Source organism: Tyto alba, unplaced genomic scaffold (genome assembly GCF_018691265.1).
Source record: "Tyto alba isolate M040663 unplaced genomic scaffold, T.alba_DEE_v4.0 Super-Scaffold_39, whole genome shotgun sequence".
Lineage (NCBI taxonomy): Eukaryota > Metazoa > Chordata > Aves > Strigiformes > Tytonidae > Tyto > Tyto alba.
Window position 1 is genome coordinate 14,111,006 of NW_024881314.1, and position 14,907 is coordinate 14,125,912.

Below are 14,907 nucleotides of genomic sequence, written 5' to 3' on the forward strand. Positions count from 1 at the left end.
ATGTGGGCTTATCATTTGCGTATCATCTAAGTACTTCCAAAAATCACATCCAAGGAACACTCTGATCCAGGCTTTAACTTCCACTGATTTCCACTGTTTTCCACTAATTTTTACTCTTCTGTCTCCCACATCTCCCTCCTTCCCAATCCCTTTGTTCCTGTAAGGTTTCATCAGTCCTAGCACTGACAGACTATTCTGATAAGTTGCTGCAGGTCCCCAAACTTTGATCTACTTATTTAGATTGGGAATCACTCACTTGTAGCAGTGATAGAGTTCCTAGTAGAGTTTTTTCCATGCTGCTATAATGAAAACAATGACATCTTGGCATATTCACTAAATCCAGAAAAGCAGAAGTCCCACAGATGAACATGTCAATTGTAGTGAATCACTGAGACATTGGCTGGTTCAAGTTTAATAAAATCTACTGCTTTATTCTACCCATAATGAGAAGCATAAGTCATTGACATTTGAAACATAATATTTTTTTTTTTTTTTCAGGACAAAAGCAGAGAGAAGAATTGAACAAAATCAATTTTCCTCTTCTGTCTTCAGATTTTCCCTATTTCCTGAGGCAACAATGGCAAAAAACAACTCAGGGAAGAAGGTGCGAATGTAAACTGCTGCTCTGGGGATAGGGTTGGCCATAAGCACCTCCTGCTTATTACTGCTCACTGTGCGCAAGACTTCCTCTGCCACCTCCACTGGGTGCACACCGTATGCCACCTTTCTGAAGAAGACTGGAAATTAAACAGAGAGGAATGAGAGCTACAGACAGACAGACACATTTGAGGGAGTGGTGGTGAAAAGATACACAGCTAGTGCATCAGTCAAATTCATTAAAGTCCTACACACTTTCAATTCATTACCCTTTTCCTTCCCCTCATCAGTATGTCCCTAAGATCTTTTCACAATTTTGAAATAAAATTCTCAGAGACCCTAAGAGAAGGAGCAACTTGAGTGCAGTGGCACTCTACCTTGGGACTTTTCATGGTCTGCTCTACCTTCATTGCCCATGCTCTTGAGTATTTATTTTCTCACATTATGCTGTCTCTTTTCATGTTCCTTCTCTTTTCACCAGGCTCATCTTATCTCTCCAATCTCTTGTTTCTTTTGCTCCCTTAACAAGTCCTTCCTTTCTGTCATTTCAATTCTTTTCCTTATGCTTCTTCCTTCTCTCTGGGAAAAGCCTGCATACTCATATATGGGCCTCATCTACCATCTCTCTCGAAGTATCAAACCTTACATTTCCAAATAGATGCCTCCCAGTTGCCAGGTGCTGGTTGACGATGGTATGAACAGATGAAGGTTGGATTCACAGCATTGACAGAAATACCAAATTCTTCCATTTCAGCTCTGAGACAATCAAAAAAGCCTACAGCAGCATGCTTAGAAGCAGCATCTAAAAGAAAGAAAAAACCCCACATATACATGTTTGGATATATGAATGTATGGATATAGATGTATGATAGAGCTCCATAAAATATGAATGTTTGGAAAATTGAGTATGGAATGATTAGCCAAAAGGCAAAAGAACAGTGAATAATTTCACCCAGTGAAATTCTCATTTGACATACTTAAACAAAAGAAAATTATTTATACAAGAAAATTATGCATGAGGTATGCAGTCAGCTTTCCTAGACATGTCAAATAGCATGTGTCTGGATTTTGTAATCAGAAATATTAAGTCCTGGGTTAAGGAATAATATTTCTATTATCTTTACAGTTTAAAAATGTCTTTGGTGGATGGACAGTCCGTAAGATGAGTCTCCATACTGTCTGTTGCTGCAGTTTGTGACACATCAATAAAATGCAGTGAAATACATGTCAATTTCTGGAATGCAGGAGTACTAATGTTTTGTAAATTAATTAGGCCTTTGCCCTGCAACAGCAATCCAATATGCTTTTAATATTAAAATTAGTTTTAAAGTAACTGAATGTTAAGATTTTTTTTAACTGCTCTTAGTGCCTTTTTATTGAGAAAGATATTAAAGGATGATACTACGTGAACCTTGACCAAAAAACAGAATTATGTGCTAAGCACAGCAGAGATGCAAAGCACTCATCCACCTTGTAATTGACTTGGTTTGCAGTGAAAATTAACCTGTGCATAATATAAGATAAAAAATGGCAGGTGGGTTACAGGAACGGAAAGAAGCTTCTCCATTCTCTTGTTTTGACATTCTTTCTTCTGGCAGCTTCATTTCATGTAACTTAGATATTAGTAGAGGCATTGTAAAAACTATCTCTGTGAGCTCTTCTGCTACTCTTGATTTTATACACATACAATGTATCTTGACGGAATCAGCTCTTTCCTAGATGGAAAATATTCCAGATGTCCCATCAAAGTGTTGTTTCTTTTCTGAACCTTTTTTGTAGTTCTTACACTTCTTTTGAGATGGGGGACCAGAATTGAACACAACGTTCATGATGTGGGTGCTGCATAGATATATACAAAGGCATAAATACAGGATTTATTTTTTTTCTCTTTCCTTATAGTTTCTGTCACTGTATTTTGCTTTCACAGAACTATAAGTCACAACCCTGAGGTCTCGCAGACCCTTTAATTCAGAGCCTGTCATCCACTCTGACCTCCTGTCACTGTTAATAATGTCTATTTACATCTATGCTATATTTACTGTCCACTAACTTTGCACTTTATTAATGCAAAGACCCTTCATCATAATTCAGGACAGCTTAGTTTCTTAGGAGTTTTGAATGAAAGACCTTCTTGAAAATTTTCTGGAAATCCAAGCAGAATACAGTTACTACATCTCCTTTTAAACTCCCACACATAAATCCATTAAGTTCACGAGTCTCCCTTTCACAAAGCAGTAGTTAGTATATACCAGTATGCTGTATTTATACAATACTGCATTATTCATTATGGTTTCTACTAATAGGCCCAGCACAGATGTTAGAGCTACAAATTTGCTGTTTCTTGAATGACTCCTAAGATCATAAAAAAACCTTGCTGTCACATTTGATATCCTCTTGTCCTCAAGTACCTTAAGCAGTAGTTATACTTCAAGGATAGTATTTTAAGTATTTCTTCCTGAGTTCCACTTTGAAAATTTTTCAGCCAAGTACTGTATTGATAGCTTACTGAATTAGGATGCAGATTAGCACTTTTAATAACCAATTATCAGTACCACTCACAATTTATGTGCATTTGAATGTACATTTTTGATATGCATAACTTACAAGCTGCACGAAATGGGATTCCTATCTTTCCCTGGATACTATTAATTAGGACAATGTGGCCAGTTCTTCTTGAAATCATATAGGGAAGAATGGCTGGGAAAAAAATAAAAAAAAAAAAAGGGAAGAGAAACATAAGTGAAATAGCTCAATGTATTCAATGTATTTAGTGAAAAGTGACAGGTGAAGTGTAGATAGCACAACTTTAATGAAGGTTGTCTGAATATTTCAATCAAAATTATCACAAATTCCAGTAGTTGGAAACTGAGTGTCTTCTAGACTTCACTTGGGTTCTAAATGCAGATTTGGGTGCAGTATTATTACATTTAATTGTCAGACTGTCTGTCAGACATGTCTGTCAGACCCCTTGCAAGGGTTTTGAAAACAATTGTCTCTGTAACAAAGGTAGCAAGAATGTAAATAAAAGGTTCCCCATAAGCAAAATAAAATAAGCAGACATTTTAAAAAGTGTTTATTTTTCAAACACCTACTTATATATTTCTTGACCAATTTATTTCCAGACACAGGCACTCTGATTTTGATCTTCACCCAATTCCAGTTCATTGATTTTCACAGAATTGTTTTTGATTATAGTGAAGAAGGCAAAAATGAGTGCAAATGAAACAGTGTAATGCCAATGACTTATACCTTAGGCTTTAAGAAGCAACAGCAAAACAGGAAAAAAATTAAAATACCTTTGGTTAATGTTATAGGTCCAAAATAGTTGGCATCCATTATCTTTTTATCAAGTTCCAATGAAATGCTCTGCACTGCTCCTTTCACCTTCATACTTGTGTTGTTGATCAGTATATCCACACAGCCATAGCAATTCAGGATTTCCTTAGCTACATCTTGAATGCAGTTTATGTCTGAGATATCCAGAAGTATGAGCTTCGGTGCATACGTCTGATAGAAAAGAGACATTTCAAGAATACCTGTTATATAAAAGTGTATTTCTACATACTTGTCTTGTAAATTAATTTACCTTGATAGCTGAAGAAAGTGTTTTTATCATTTTCACAAAAACTTTCATTTGCTCTTTTAACCCACTCTAGAAAGATGGTAATTCAGCAATGAATGTTCGTAGACTCTGAAATTGAGATGAAGCAGAAAACCATGGGAAGGATAGGTTGGACTAGCTCTACGCTATTGAGTTTTGTCTTGTAAGCAGTGGAAAGACTTAGACATGGTGTGTGACTCCTGCCACTTCAAGTTATGGTCTTTCTGTAAGCATTCCTCTGGAGATCCTGGCTGACCACAGAGTCTAGGATATAGTATTTTGATAGATAATTTACATATACATAGGGGGAAGTTGGAAGGTAGGAATGGTTTGTTCAGCTATAGGTTATCACAATAGAGTTTACATTTGTACAATTTCTGCAAAGATGTAGATTTTATCTACTATGAGACAGAGGAATGAACTTTGAGTATCTTCTCTTACTATATTACTACAACAATGTAATACAGATTCCTTAGTCATACTTAATAAATTTTTCCTAGTTGAGTTTGTGCAGACTAACATGAACACACTACTTTTATGATTATTTATGCAGATGAATGAAGCTCACTGCAAAAAAAAAAAAAAAAAAAAAAGTCAAATGCAAATATTTGTTGGTCTAGTGAGCAATGGCTGTAGAATTTGTGTGATGTCTTCAGGAACACATGTGCCCTGAAATGAGTCAGCTATCTGTTGGCCACTGGTTGAGGTGTGGGAAAAGGAAAATAGCAAAAAAAGTGCAAAATACACGTTTCCTTAACACATGGTGCCCAGAACAAGCACAGGGTGAAGATCCGGTGATTTGTGTTGACATGGCAACAAGGAGGAATGTGAAGTGAGGTGGAGGCTATGTGATCCTGTTCTTCCACTTTTCTCAAAGAATATCTGACACTATACAGATTTATCTCCTGCTCTTCCCTTTTTCTCAAGGAATGTTTTGAACAACTCTACAGACACTATGTCCCATGCTTCCACTTTTCCCACAACAACTGTGTACACATTGCACCAAGTAATGTGCTGTATCATTACTCAAGAAACAATGGATTGGCCACAGTCCCACCCACTCACACATACACACTTAGATAAATATTACCTTGAGCTCATATCTAACTCAGAGGGATAATAATCTTACACCAAACTGGAGGGACAGATCGATGGATTTGTGCTCCTTGACACCCCTTCCCCCCCAAAGGGATAACTTTTGGTAAGATTTATGCCCTCAGTTATGCTAAGTGATTACCTGGGAATTAAGTGTGTGATCAATCATTTTTGTGTGTAGTACTATATAGCCAGCATGCAGTTTGTGCATTTATTGTAGGCAATCTCAAAGAATCTGTAGATGTTGCGTAAGAATAAACCGTGCTATTCATGAACCCGAATGCTTCTCTTGAATGTAACCGGACCTATAGCACATGGGCTGTTCGTGCATCTGGTGTCAGGCCTATAGTCATGGCAATAATTGGCATATCCATTAAGAGATATATCCAGCTGCCCCTAGCTCCTCTAATCTCCGAGGACTGGCTAAAACGCAAAGGGATTCATCTCTTACCAAATTAATTCATCACGTTAAATGCAACAGTCACAGAAGGAAAGCTTTCCCATGAGCATCAAAGAAGCACCTTCCAAAGAACTGGCAGCAGGGGCAGCCTTGCATATCTACTTGCATGGTCACCCAGACAGTGATAATGAGGAAATGGTACTCTTATTCATATGATACCATGACCTTCTAGCTAGGACTTCTCCCAGAGTAGTGGAGAAATTAAAAATTAATTCAATCTTTAGACCCATCTCCACTCTTGAGCACTCTAATTATGTGAAAAATGGATGATAGTTCCTGTGATTAAATGAAGCACTTTGAATCCCTTTAATTCAAATTAACAGAGAAATTCCTCCACCTAGCATTTTTAGTTGGGTGGCTTGTTCAAACTGCAGGACCACTCAGTTGCTTTACAGTAATTACCTTGAATTAGCTTAAGAAAGAAGGATTTCTGACTTATACTTTCGACATTATGCTCTGAAGACCTTCAGAAGTGTTTTTCTCTCTCTCTCTCTCTGGACTGTGTTGGGTGTGTTACCTGGGTGACCAAAATCACCATTAACAGTGAATCATGTTTCACATACCTTGTTTTACTAGATTTAAGAGCCTTTGTGTACTTGAACAAGGTGTTTACCTGAAGTTGTGAATTTTCAAAGCAGAGGGAGGAAATACTTACGATACTGGGGTCTGCCATGTTAATTAAAGCATCATACAAGGCTTCTAACTTTTCCCATGTCCTGCCACACAATACAAGCCTTGCTCCTCCTATGTGAAACACTCGAGAACATTCTAGGACAGAAATAAATTCAAAATAAATAATAACAATAATAAAAATTTGATTTTGTTTACTTTGCTTGAATTAGGATGCTGATTTTGCTAATGAAGTTGGATGTTTTAAAATGCATTAATTTTGAAAGAATAAATATATATGAGAAAAAAAAATTAAATAGCAATATATATGTGATTAAGAAATTAAAATTTAATGTAATGGTATAATGCACAATTAATAGTACAGCACAATGGTACTGTTCAGTCATAGGATTCAATAAAAATTCGTTTACGAAAAGAACAATATGCCAGTTAATTGATGATGAGTTTGACTTATTAGAAAAATTGTTCCGATTATCTTTCTTTCTTAACTCTCTCCACCTACATACACCTTTTCTATAAAGAAAAATATATACAAAATGTACACTTAAGACTGTTACAATATAAACTGCATCTTTTGCAAACCTTGATGTCTACTGCAGTATAAAGAAGAAACCACCCAACCCCAGTAAATAGTAAAACTAGTGCTGTGTGCTGCCTTCATGAAACTCTTGGCAACTTGAAACTCATCTACAACTTTGAGAGTGAGCAATATGGACAACCTTGCCACCCACTGGCCCACAGATGGACCACCAATGAGAGAGGCCTTTCTTCTACAGACCCTTCCCTCCATATGTAATCCATCCCAAGACCTTTATCTGCTAAGTATTAGACCTTCCAGTAGTCAGCAGAGGCATCAGGGACTAGTTTGAGCTACATCTTGTTCAGTCACATTCCCTGAAGCTTTTTTGAGAAGGTCAATGAGAAATTTCTGAGTATGCTGAGCTGCTAATGCTTTTTCTCCATATGTTCAGGGATATTCTGAGCTAGGGATTCACCCCAGTTTAAGCTAGATCTCTGGGGAGGATTCTTCTCCATTTCTTATGCAAGTGAACTATGCCTGTGTTTTTCTGGAAATGGGAACTCACATAACAAAAGGAACTGGCAGTCAGTGTTATTCATTATCCCACCTCAATACTGGCTACAAGACTGCAGATTACTCATTAGTTTAGGTCTTCATGGGAGTATATATTCAACTGAATCCAGATTATGAAATATGAGGCTGGAGCATCTGGACAGTGTGTGTCTGGTCTATTTTCTTCTCTAGATGGTGTTGAGGGAGAATATGTTCCTCACTGTCCTGTCAGCTTGACCAAAGAAAGACATTTAAAAACATGGAATATAGATATCTCATGGGCATCTTTTAAGAATTACTTCTCAGTTGTATCCCTTTGGTTGTTATAGGCTGCTACAGGGTGCACATGTTCTAGCTCAGTGGAACTGAAAGTGTGACTCTCAGTCCAGGAATCTGTCAAGGTTGTCCTTCTGACTAGAAAAAGTACAAAATTGCCTAACTTTTCTTTCTTGGAATTGGTAATGTCTTGCAGATAGGCCTGAGGATGTGACTGTTGATGTGCCCATTGTGCAGCCAATTTGTTGACAGTGGGTTATATGTGGTGGTAGGATTGGAAATCAAGAGTTTTTGTTTTGTTTTGTTTTGTTTTGTTTTTTTTTTTTTTTCCTGAGTAAGTCTTCCAAAAATCTCTCAGCCTTTCAGCCCTCATATTTGGTCCCTAAATCAAATCTGTATGACAGTTACATATTCAGCAAGGGAATAACAGGAATATGGTTTTACAATTCCTCTTAAGCCTTTCTGGCCTGTTTGATTTGTCTTAGCTCATATGGTCTTTGTTGAATGGACAACATTACAACCCCAGTGCTATACCTGTCTCTCATCCAAAAAGCATTTTCTTCAGACTTCAATATCCACAGGCAAATTCAATTATGTTAATATGTCCATTTTAGATTTCTTAAATGCTCATGTTAAACTTTTAATATCTATATGGAAGCATTTCTGGATCCACTCTTCTATTTTTGTAAATGTATGCAGATGGAGACTTTTATTTATGTAATTTTTTTCATTATTTACAACAGTAATTTTATGAAAGTCTTTCATTTTCCTTTTTCTAACATTGAAAGATTTTTGATTTAAAACCCAGAAGATTATTTTCCAGTACTAGGGCAGCTACCCTAGTATTTTTTTCTATAAACATAACAGATGGGGCACCCATCTGAATAAAATGTGGCTACTGTGTGAACAGTAATAAAAGGGAAAAAGACAAACTGATGATGTTCTCCTCTAGAACTATCCTGGGCTTTTCTGAGTGATAGCACTGAAAAAAAACATGAATCAAGTTTAAATAACAATAAAACATTGCAAACATTTTAAATCATCATAGGCTTCATTTATCTTTTTTAACTTTTATAAACATCATCTTTAGTCCATAAATTCTGGCATGTGGGAAAAGGAATTTGACTGTTGCCTAAGAGCTCAAACACGCAGCAGCTGTCCAGACAGCTGGTATTTTAAAGCTCTGGTCAAATGGCCATTGCATATGCATGAGTGGAATGCACAGTAAATTCTGCATGATTTGGAATCGTTCTAGCCTGCAAATAACTTCTTTGGTATCACCCTCTGGGATACTGGCAGTAGATATGTTTAGGATAATAAAATAAAATTTCATTAAGCTATCTCCTTTTTCACCTATGTGAAGAAGGGGTGAGAGGGGAAGGCGATTGCCTTTGTAGCCTCAAGAAACAGGCAGCAGCTAGTCACCAAAAAAAAAAAAAAAAAAAAAAAAAATGTTAATAAGGAAATTGAACTTAGGAAAATCTTTCCCAGGGGTCACGCAGTGCTGGAGCAAGATACCTGGAGAAATGTTCAATAGGTTTCCAAGATTTGACTTTAATCCACACCCAACCAGATCTAGCAATGGTGATATTCCTGCTCCAAGCAGGACTTTTGTCTAGAAACCTCTAGGCATCCTGTGATTCTACAAGACACCCAATTTCAGCTGAAGAACTCTAAATCATGCCTCTCCAAATAAAAATACTCAAATATAACCAATGAGAGGAAATGTATGCTAATATTATCTTCAACTGAAACTGAAGTGTGTCAGAGAAAGGGAAAGACCAGGTGGGGTGTGGAGGTTGGAATTATTTCATACCTTTTCCTAAGAGACCCTGATAAAGGGCACACCTTGATAGTGAAGGATATATTTCTGTTGCACGTCTCTGGTCTGTTCTGCTAAAGAATGATTCTTCAAGAGCATTCCCTTTCTCCGTCTATTTTCTGCTTGGGAGTGCAACATTTCCAATATACAGCAAGTCTTTACTGAAAACACCAAAATGTTGCCTCAAGCTACGTTTGTCTTATAAGGCACTTGCATCTGCTGCTCCTCAAGTTATGCCTAGAGCAGGACTAAGAGCAGTACACAAGCAACATATGACCAAGTACCTTTAATCTGGCAGCACTGTGTAGGCAAGAAATATGAGCCAAGATGCTAAGTGGCTGGCCAACCTGGAGATCAGCTTATATAAATAGATAAATTATGACATATCCTTTCCTTCCATCCACTGAACCTACCATTACATATAGCCAGGCAGCCAGCTGGAGATACTGGAGGATGTCAAGGGAAGAGGACGAATATGGGTGATAGAGAGGGCAGAGATATAAACAGAGGGGTGAGTGCTGTTGTTTACAGGGTGCAGGAGATGTTGAAGTCCTTAAGGACTGAAAAGGAACATGTGAAGAGTAAGGTCACACCTGTTTATACTGATTTGCTGCTACTCTGCATTGATAGCTTATGTAATAAGATCTCATAGTAGCAACATGCTAAAAATAGCACTCTTAATGTGCTTACAAAACCTCTCATTTTATTGAAAGAAATAAATAGAAAGCCCTGCAGTTCCTAAAAGTTTACTGGCAGTTCCTGTGGCTGAGACTAAAAATATATGTTCAAAAATCATATGATTTGTTTAAAAATATATTTCTTAACTTCTGTTTCATCCAGGCAGTTATGAACATATGCAAGGTAATGTATATACATTTTATCACCTAGAGGGTGGTTCTCTGGCTGTTTCTATTCTCTGACACTGAGCAGAAACGAGACAACTCACCCTTTCCCAGTCCAGAAATTGCATCTGTGATCACCACCACCTTGTTTTGTACAGCTGACTTGGACAACAGCCACCTGACTGATTCGTAAATATAAATAATTCCACTGATTCCTAACAGAAGCAATGGTAGAGCAAGTACAGCAAGAATATTCATCTCTGTGGGAAACAAAAGACCATATGAGAGTAACAGTAATCATAATATTCATTCATTGTTTTTCAAATTATTCTTATCTCAAAAATCAATGTTTTCATATATAGAAAATAGACTAATCGGCATGTCAAAGGCCTGAAGCAGTGCAAAACTTTTTTTCCAATCAATGGCCTAATATTATTATTTAATAAATAGGATATTATTGTTTGTTTGTCTGTTTTCCTAACCACTTCATGGTTTAACCGAATATAGATTTTTTTCATTCAAAATTACTCTATGTTGGCAAAAATATAATAGAATTTTAGTACAAATATTGGCTTGAAGCAAAACATAGGCTAATATATAACACTGAATCTTTAATTATGTTGCTATTGTAGGAAAACAGATAAAAAGCTTTTAATCTTAATTTCAGATAAAACACATACTGGAAGTGTTTTCTGTTCTAGAAGACAGAGAAAATAGAATCACTTACTATAGCTATGAAGACTCCAGGTACAGATAAAGCATTCTTTTGTATTTTTGTAAATTTTGTATTACAGGTTTAAAGTCCTTTAGCAATTTCATAGAGCATTGCATTTGTTGAAGCTGCTTGCCGTGAATAAGAATTGCTATGTATAGCCATGTGACAGAGATACTTCAAAAGTAAATATAGCATCCACAGTGTGATTCACATGCCTGACCTATCTAGCTCAACAGGCTGGACAGTCATGTACAAGCTCTTAGAACAGTATCAATTCAACTGTACAAAGAAACATCTATCTTTGTCTTGCCTTTGGTTGCAGTTCACAGGGCTGTCTCATTTTCTTGTCGTTGGGCTTCAATTAACTTTATACATAAAAACATTTGTATAAACCCCATTATATCAATATGTCCTCAAAACCAAGCAAAAGATACAATAAATAAATTGCCACTTGAAATAATCACTGTTCAGCAATATGAACGATGTATGTATGTGTCAGGAAAAGATCTTGGAGCAAGTTGTCTTGGGAGCCATAGAGATGCTGTGGGCAGATGTGTGCTAGAACAGAGACCAGGCTGGTGTACTGTGCTTCCAGATGCCACAGGCTGCTTTCCACTCCTGGTATCTGCAAGGCAGATGTGCCTCTTTCCCAGCAATTTCAGGACCGTATCAACTTTAGGTAGGTGGTCTAACTTCTACATTTCCTACAGAGAGACATTATCTGTTGATCTGACAATCACAGTGATGGGTTGCCCTTAGGTGTTCTAGGGAAAAGAATGGTTTACTTTAAATCGTTCCTGGTTTGCTGTTTCAAAAATTGTATTACAATCTTAAATTGGAAGTTTTGACAACCAGATTCAGTACTCCTGTTCATGCTGTGTAACAGGTCATCTAAATTCTATGTTCAAATTTTCGCCTCCAATGAGGGAATGACAAGTCTACAAATGATAGGGGGTCATTGATACTAGAATGTTGCAATAAGGAACAAAGACTTCATGGTTATTCAAGAGGGCATAGGAGGGGACTTGTAGACATAGTTTGTAAACGTAACTTGCTCTAGAAGTTAATGACATTGGGAATTAAGATGAGTATTCCTGCCTGTGAAAGTTGAAGGTGCCTGCCAAAGAACCCACGATTTAAGATTTCCAAACCACAGAATTGTACAATGTGACAATATTTGAAATATTGTGTGCACTTCTAGCTAAAAATACTCCATAGTGAGTGACAGATATGAATAAATACCTGCTTTCCAATGCAAAATAGTCATGGTGTCCTGAAACTGACATCAGTTTCCACAGAACGTAAAAACATTGTCAGATAAGCTAAGAAGTCATGCCAAGCCACCTGCAGAAGCAAAGAGGAAAACTGATTTTCCATCACTCTTAAAGCACCATCTAATTTCAATTATTTTCAAAGCATCAGCCTTAAATAAACAGATATGCATTTCACTATCAGTAAGTAAATTGGGGTTTTTTATTCATTCAGGGTTCTGGAAACATTTTTTTAAGATGGTGACTCATTAAAAAAAAAAAAAAAAGGCACAAAAAAGGACTTATAGGAGTTTCAAGTGATTTGTTTGCTTTGTTTCCAAATGAACCAGAACAATGGTACAAGTAACATAAGAGCAAGGATAGGAAAAAGTCAATTGAAAGAACTAGACAACCAACAGTGTGTAAGATTGTGACGATAAAATACTAGCATGTCAATTAATAATAAAGAACAAATGTAAAGTCAGACTGCCTGAGTCATCTGGAAAATTGCAGACATACAGTGATTGCAATAACCAAAACACCCAAGTCTTTCCACACACACAAATCAGAGAAATGTATTCTGCACTGCCACCTACAGAGCACCGTTGGAAACATGAGAGAAACAAGAATATGAATTATTTCAGAGAGTAGATCCCATAAAAAGGGTAAGTCATCTACAGAGAAACTTGAACAAAAGTGAGGCCCTCACTCCCCCTAAGCTAGCTCTGAAAGTGTCTACATTCCCAAACCCTTTGTCCAGATGTGAACTCTAGGAACTGTCCCAGATTACACCAGAGCTGAACAGTGTCCAAACCTGAAACTTGAAGGAGATCTAGGGCTTAATTCCCTGAAGTACTTGACCCAGGAGGCTGTCTGAGAGCATGGCATGCACTTACATACATTTACATTCCTTCATTTCACATTGTTCAGAAGTGCTGGACATAGTGTTGGGGGGTGAGGGAGGGGGATATGATGTGTGTTCTTCAACGTTTTGTTTGTGGTTTTGTTTGGTTTTGTTTATTGGAGGAAACAAGAGTTTAGCACTCTATAGAGAAAGCAATGATTAGGGGCACTGGTGGTTAAAGTATTCATCCAGGAAGAAGAAACAAAGATTTCAAATCCACATCTGTCCCAAAAAGATGATCCTAACTTTACAGCTTCATTTCTGGGGGTTGTGAACTCCCTAAGCATGAGCATATTCTCATACAGATCATAGATCTTTATTTTAACCAGTGGTTGCCTAACATCTAAGAATACAAGTAGAAATGGAAAGACATATGAATTTTTTATATACTTTGTGAGGATATGTGTCTCTAACACTTAAAGCCAGAGACATTTTTAATACTAGCAGTAGCCAAGTGAAGTACTTTAGTTCTGTGCTTCTTATGCTCCTGATAAAGGAAAGTGTAGGCTGTAGTGAGTCCTGTGTTTCCCATTTGTCTCAGCCACATGATATTTCAGGACATTTGCCTGACTGCGTCATTTTCACAGTTAGATGAATATTACCTATCTTTCCCCTCAGACATTGTTTCTGTTTCCTTCCATTCTTATTTTATTTATTTGCCTTGTATTTTCTACTGATAGCTTTGAGATCACTGAGCATACCAACAGTAGTTTCTGCTTAAAGATACTTTTGGTATTTACTAGAATTCCTATGTTTATACCTATATCATAAGCATCTATTGGTCCCCACCATTCATAAACATGTTGTTGACTTGCATGATTAGCCTATTATATTTTTGTAATACTACTATGAATATTTTCAAGCCTTGGAAAAATATGCTGTGTTTGTGTGTGTGGCAGGGGTTCTGGTAATGGGGGAGGGGGTTGCAGTGGTGGTCTCTGTGAGAAGCTTCTTGAAGCTCCCCCTGTCCCAAGTCAGACCTGCCTCTGACCAAGGATGAGCCCATTAGCTATGGTGGCTATGACTCTGTAATAATGTATTTAAAAAAGGGAACTTGAGGGGAGGAGTTGGAGTTGTGAGAAGGAGTTGGGAGGACACCTATGCATACACCAAGGTCAGTAGAAGAAAAGGGGAGGAAGAGGGGGGAGGAGTGTCAGTGCAGAGACTCCCCTGCAGCCCATGATGAGAGAGCAGGCTGTGCCCTGCAGCCCATGGAGGTCTACAGTGGAGCAGATGCTGACCTGCAGCCCATGAAGGACCCCATGCTGAAGCAGGTGGCTGTGACCCAAAGAAGGCTGGGACTCTAGGAAAGAAGCCCATGCTGTTGAACAGTTCAGTTTTCAGAACAACCCACAGTTTGTAACTCTTATGAAAAATGCATAATACTGACATCAGCCAGTAGGTCTCTAATGGTGCTTTAGAGATTTCACTACTCAAAAAGGTTTAAGAATTTTATTTATTTATTTCAAAATTACACGAGAGCATTATCTAATGGAATAACTAATTAGGTACAAACCACAACTCAGTGTAGTTTGTATTGAGACCAGCTGATTAAATCAGAGGGAAGAGTGGACTTCAAGAAGAAAACACTCACTCAGACAGATTAATTATCACATCCCTACCAGTCCTGGGTGATTAGACTG

General features: G+C 37.4%; 1 protein-coding gene across 2 annotated transcripts; it reads right to left on the reverse strand.

The window, feature by feature from the left end:
* Positions 1 to 421: 421 nt before the first annotated feature.
* DHRS7C (dehydrogenase/reductase 7C) lies at positions 422 to 10,655 on the reverse strand. 2 transcript variants are annotated; one of them, XM_009966253.3, is made up of 7 exons: positions 10,500 to 10,653; positions 6,414 to 6,521; positions 5,093 to 5,100; positions 3,894 to 4,104; positions 3,202 to 3,294; positions 1,244 to 1,399; positions 422 to 737 (listed from the first exon to the last, which is right to left on the reverse strand). In XM_009966253.3, the coding sequence occupies exons 1-7, from the start codon at positions 10,651 to 10,653 to the stop codon at positions 529 to 531; spliced, it is 939 nt and encodes a 312-aa protein (XP_009964555.1). In that variant the 3' UTR covers positions 422 to 528. The 2 variants fall into 2 exon arrangements, with proteins under 2 accessions (XP_009964555.1, XP_009964556.1); XM_009966254.3 differs by lacking the exon at positions 5,093 to 5,100 and having other exon boundaries at positions 6,409 to 6,521; positions 10,500 to 10,655.
* Positions 10,656 to 14,907: the final 4,252 nt, after the last annotated feature.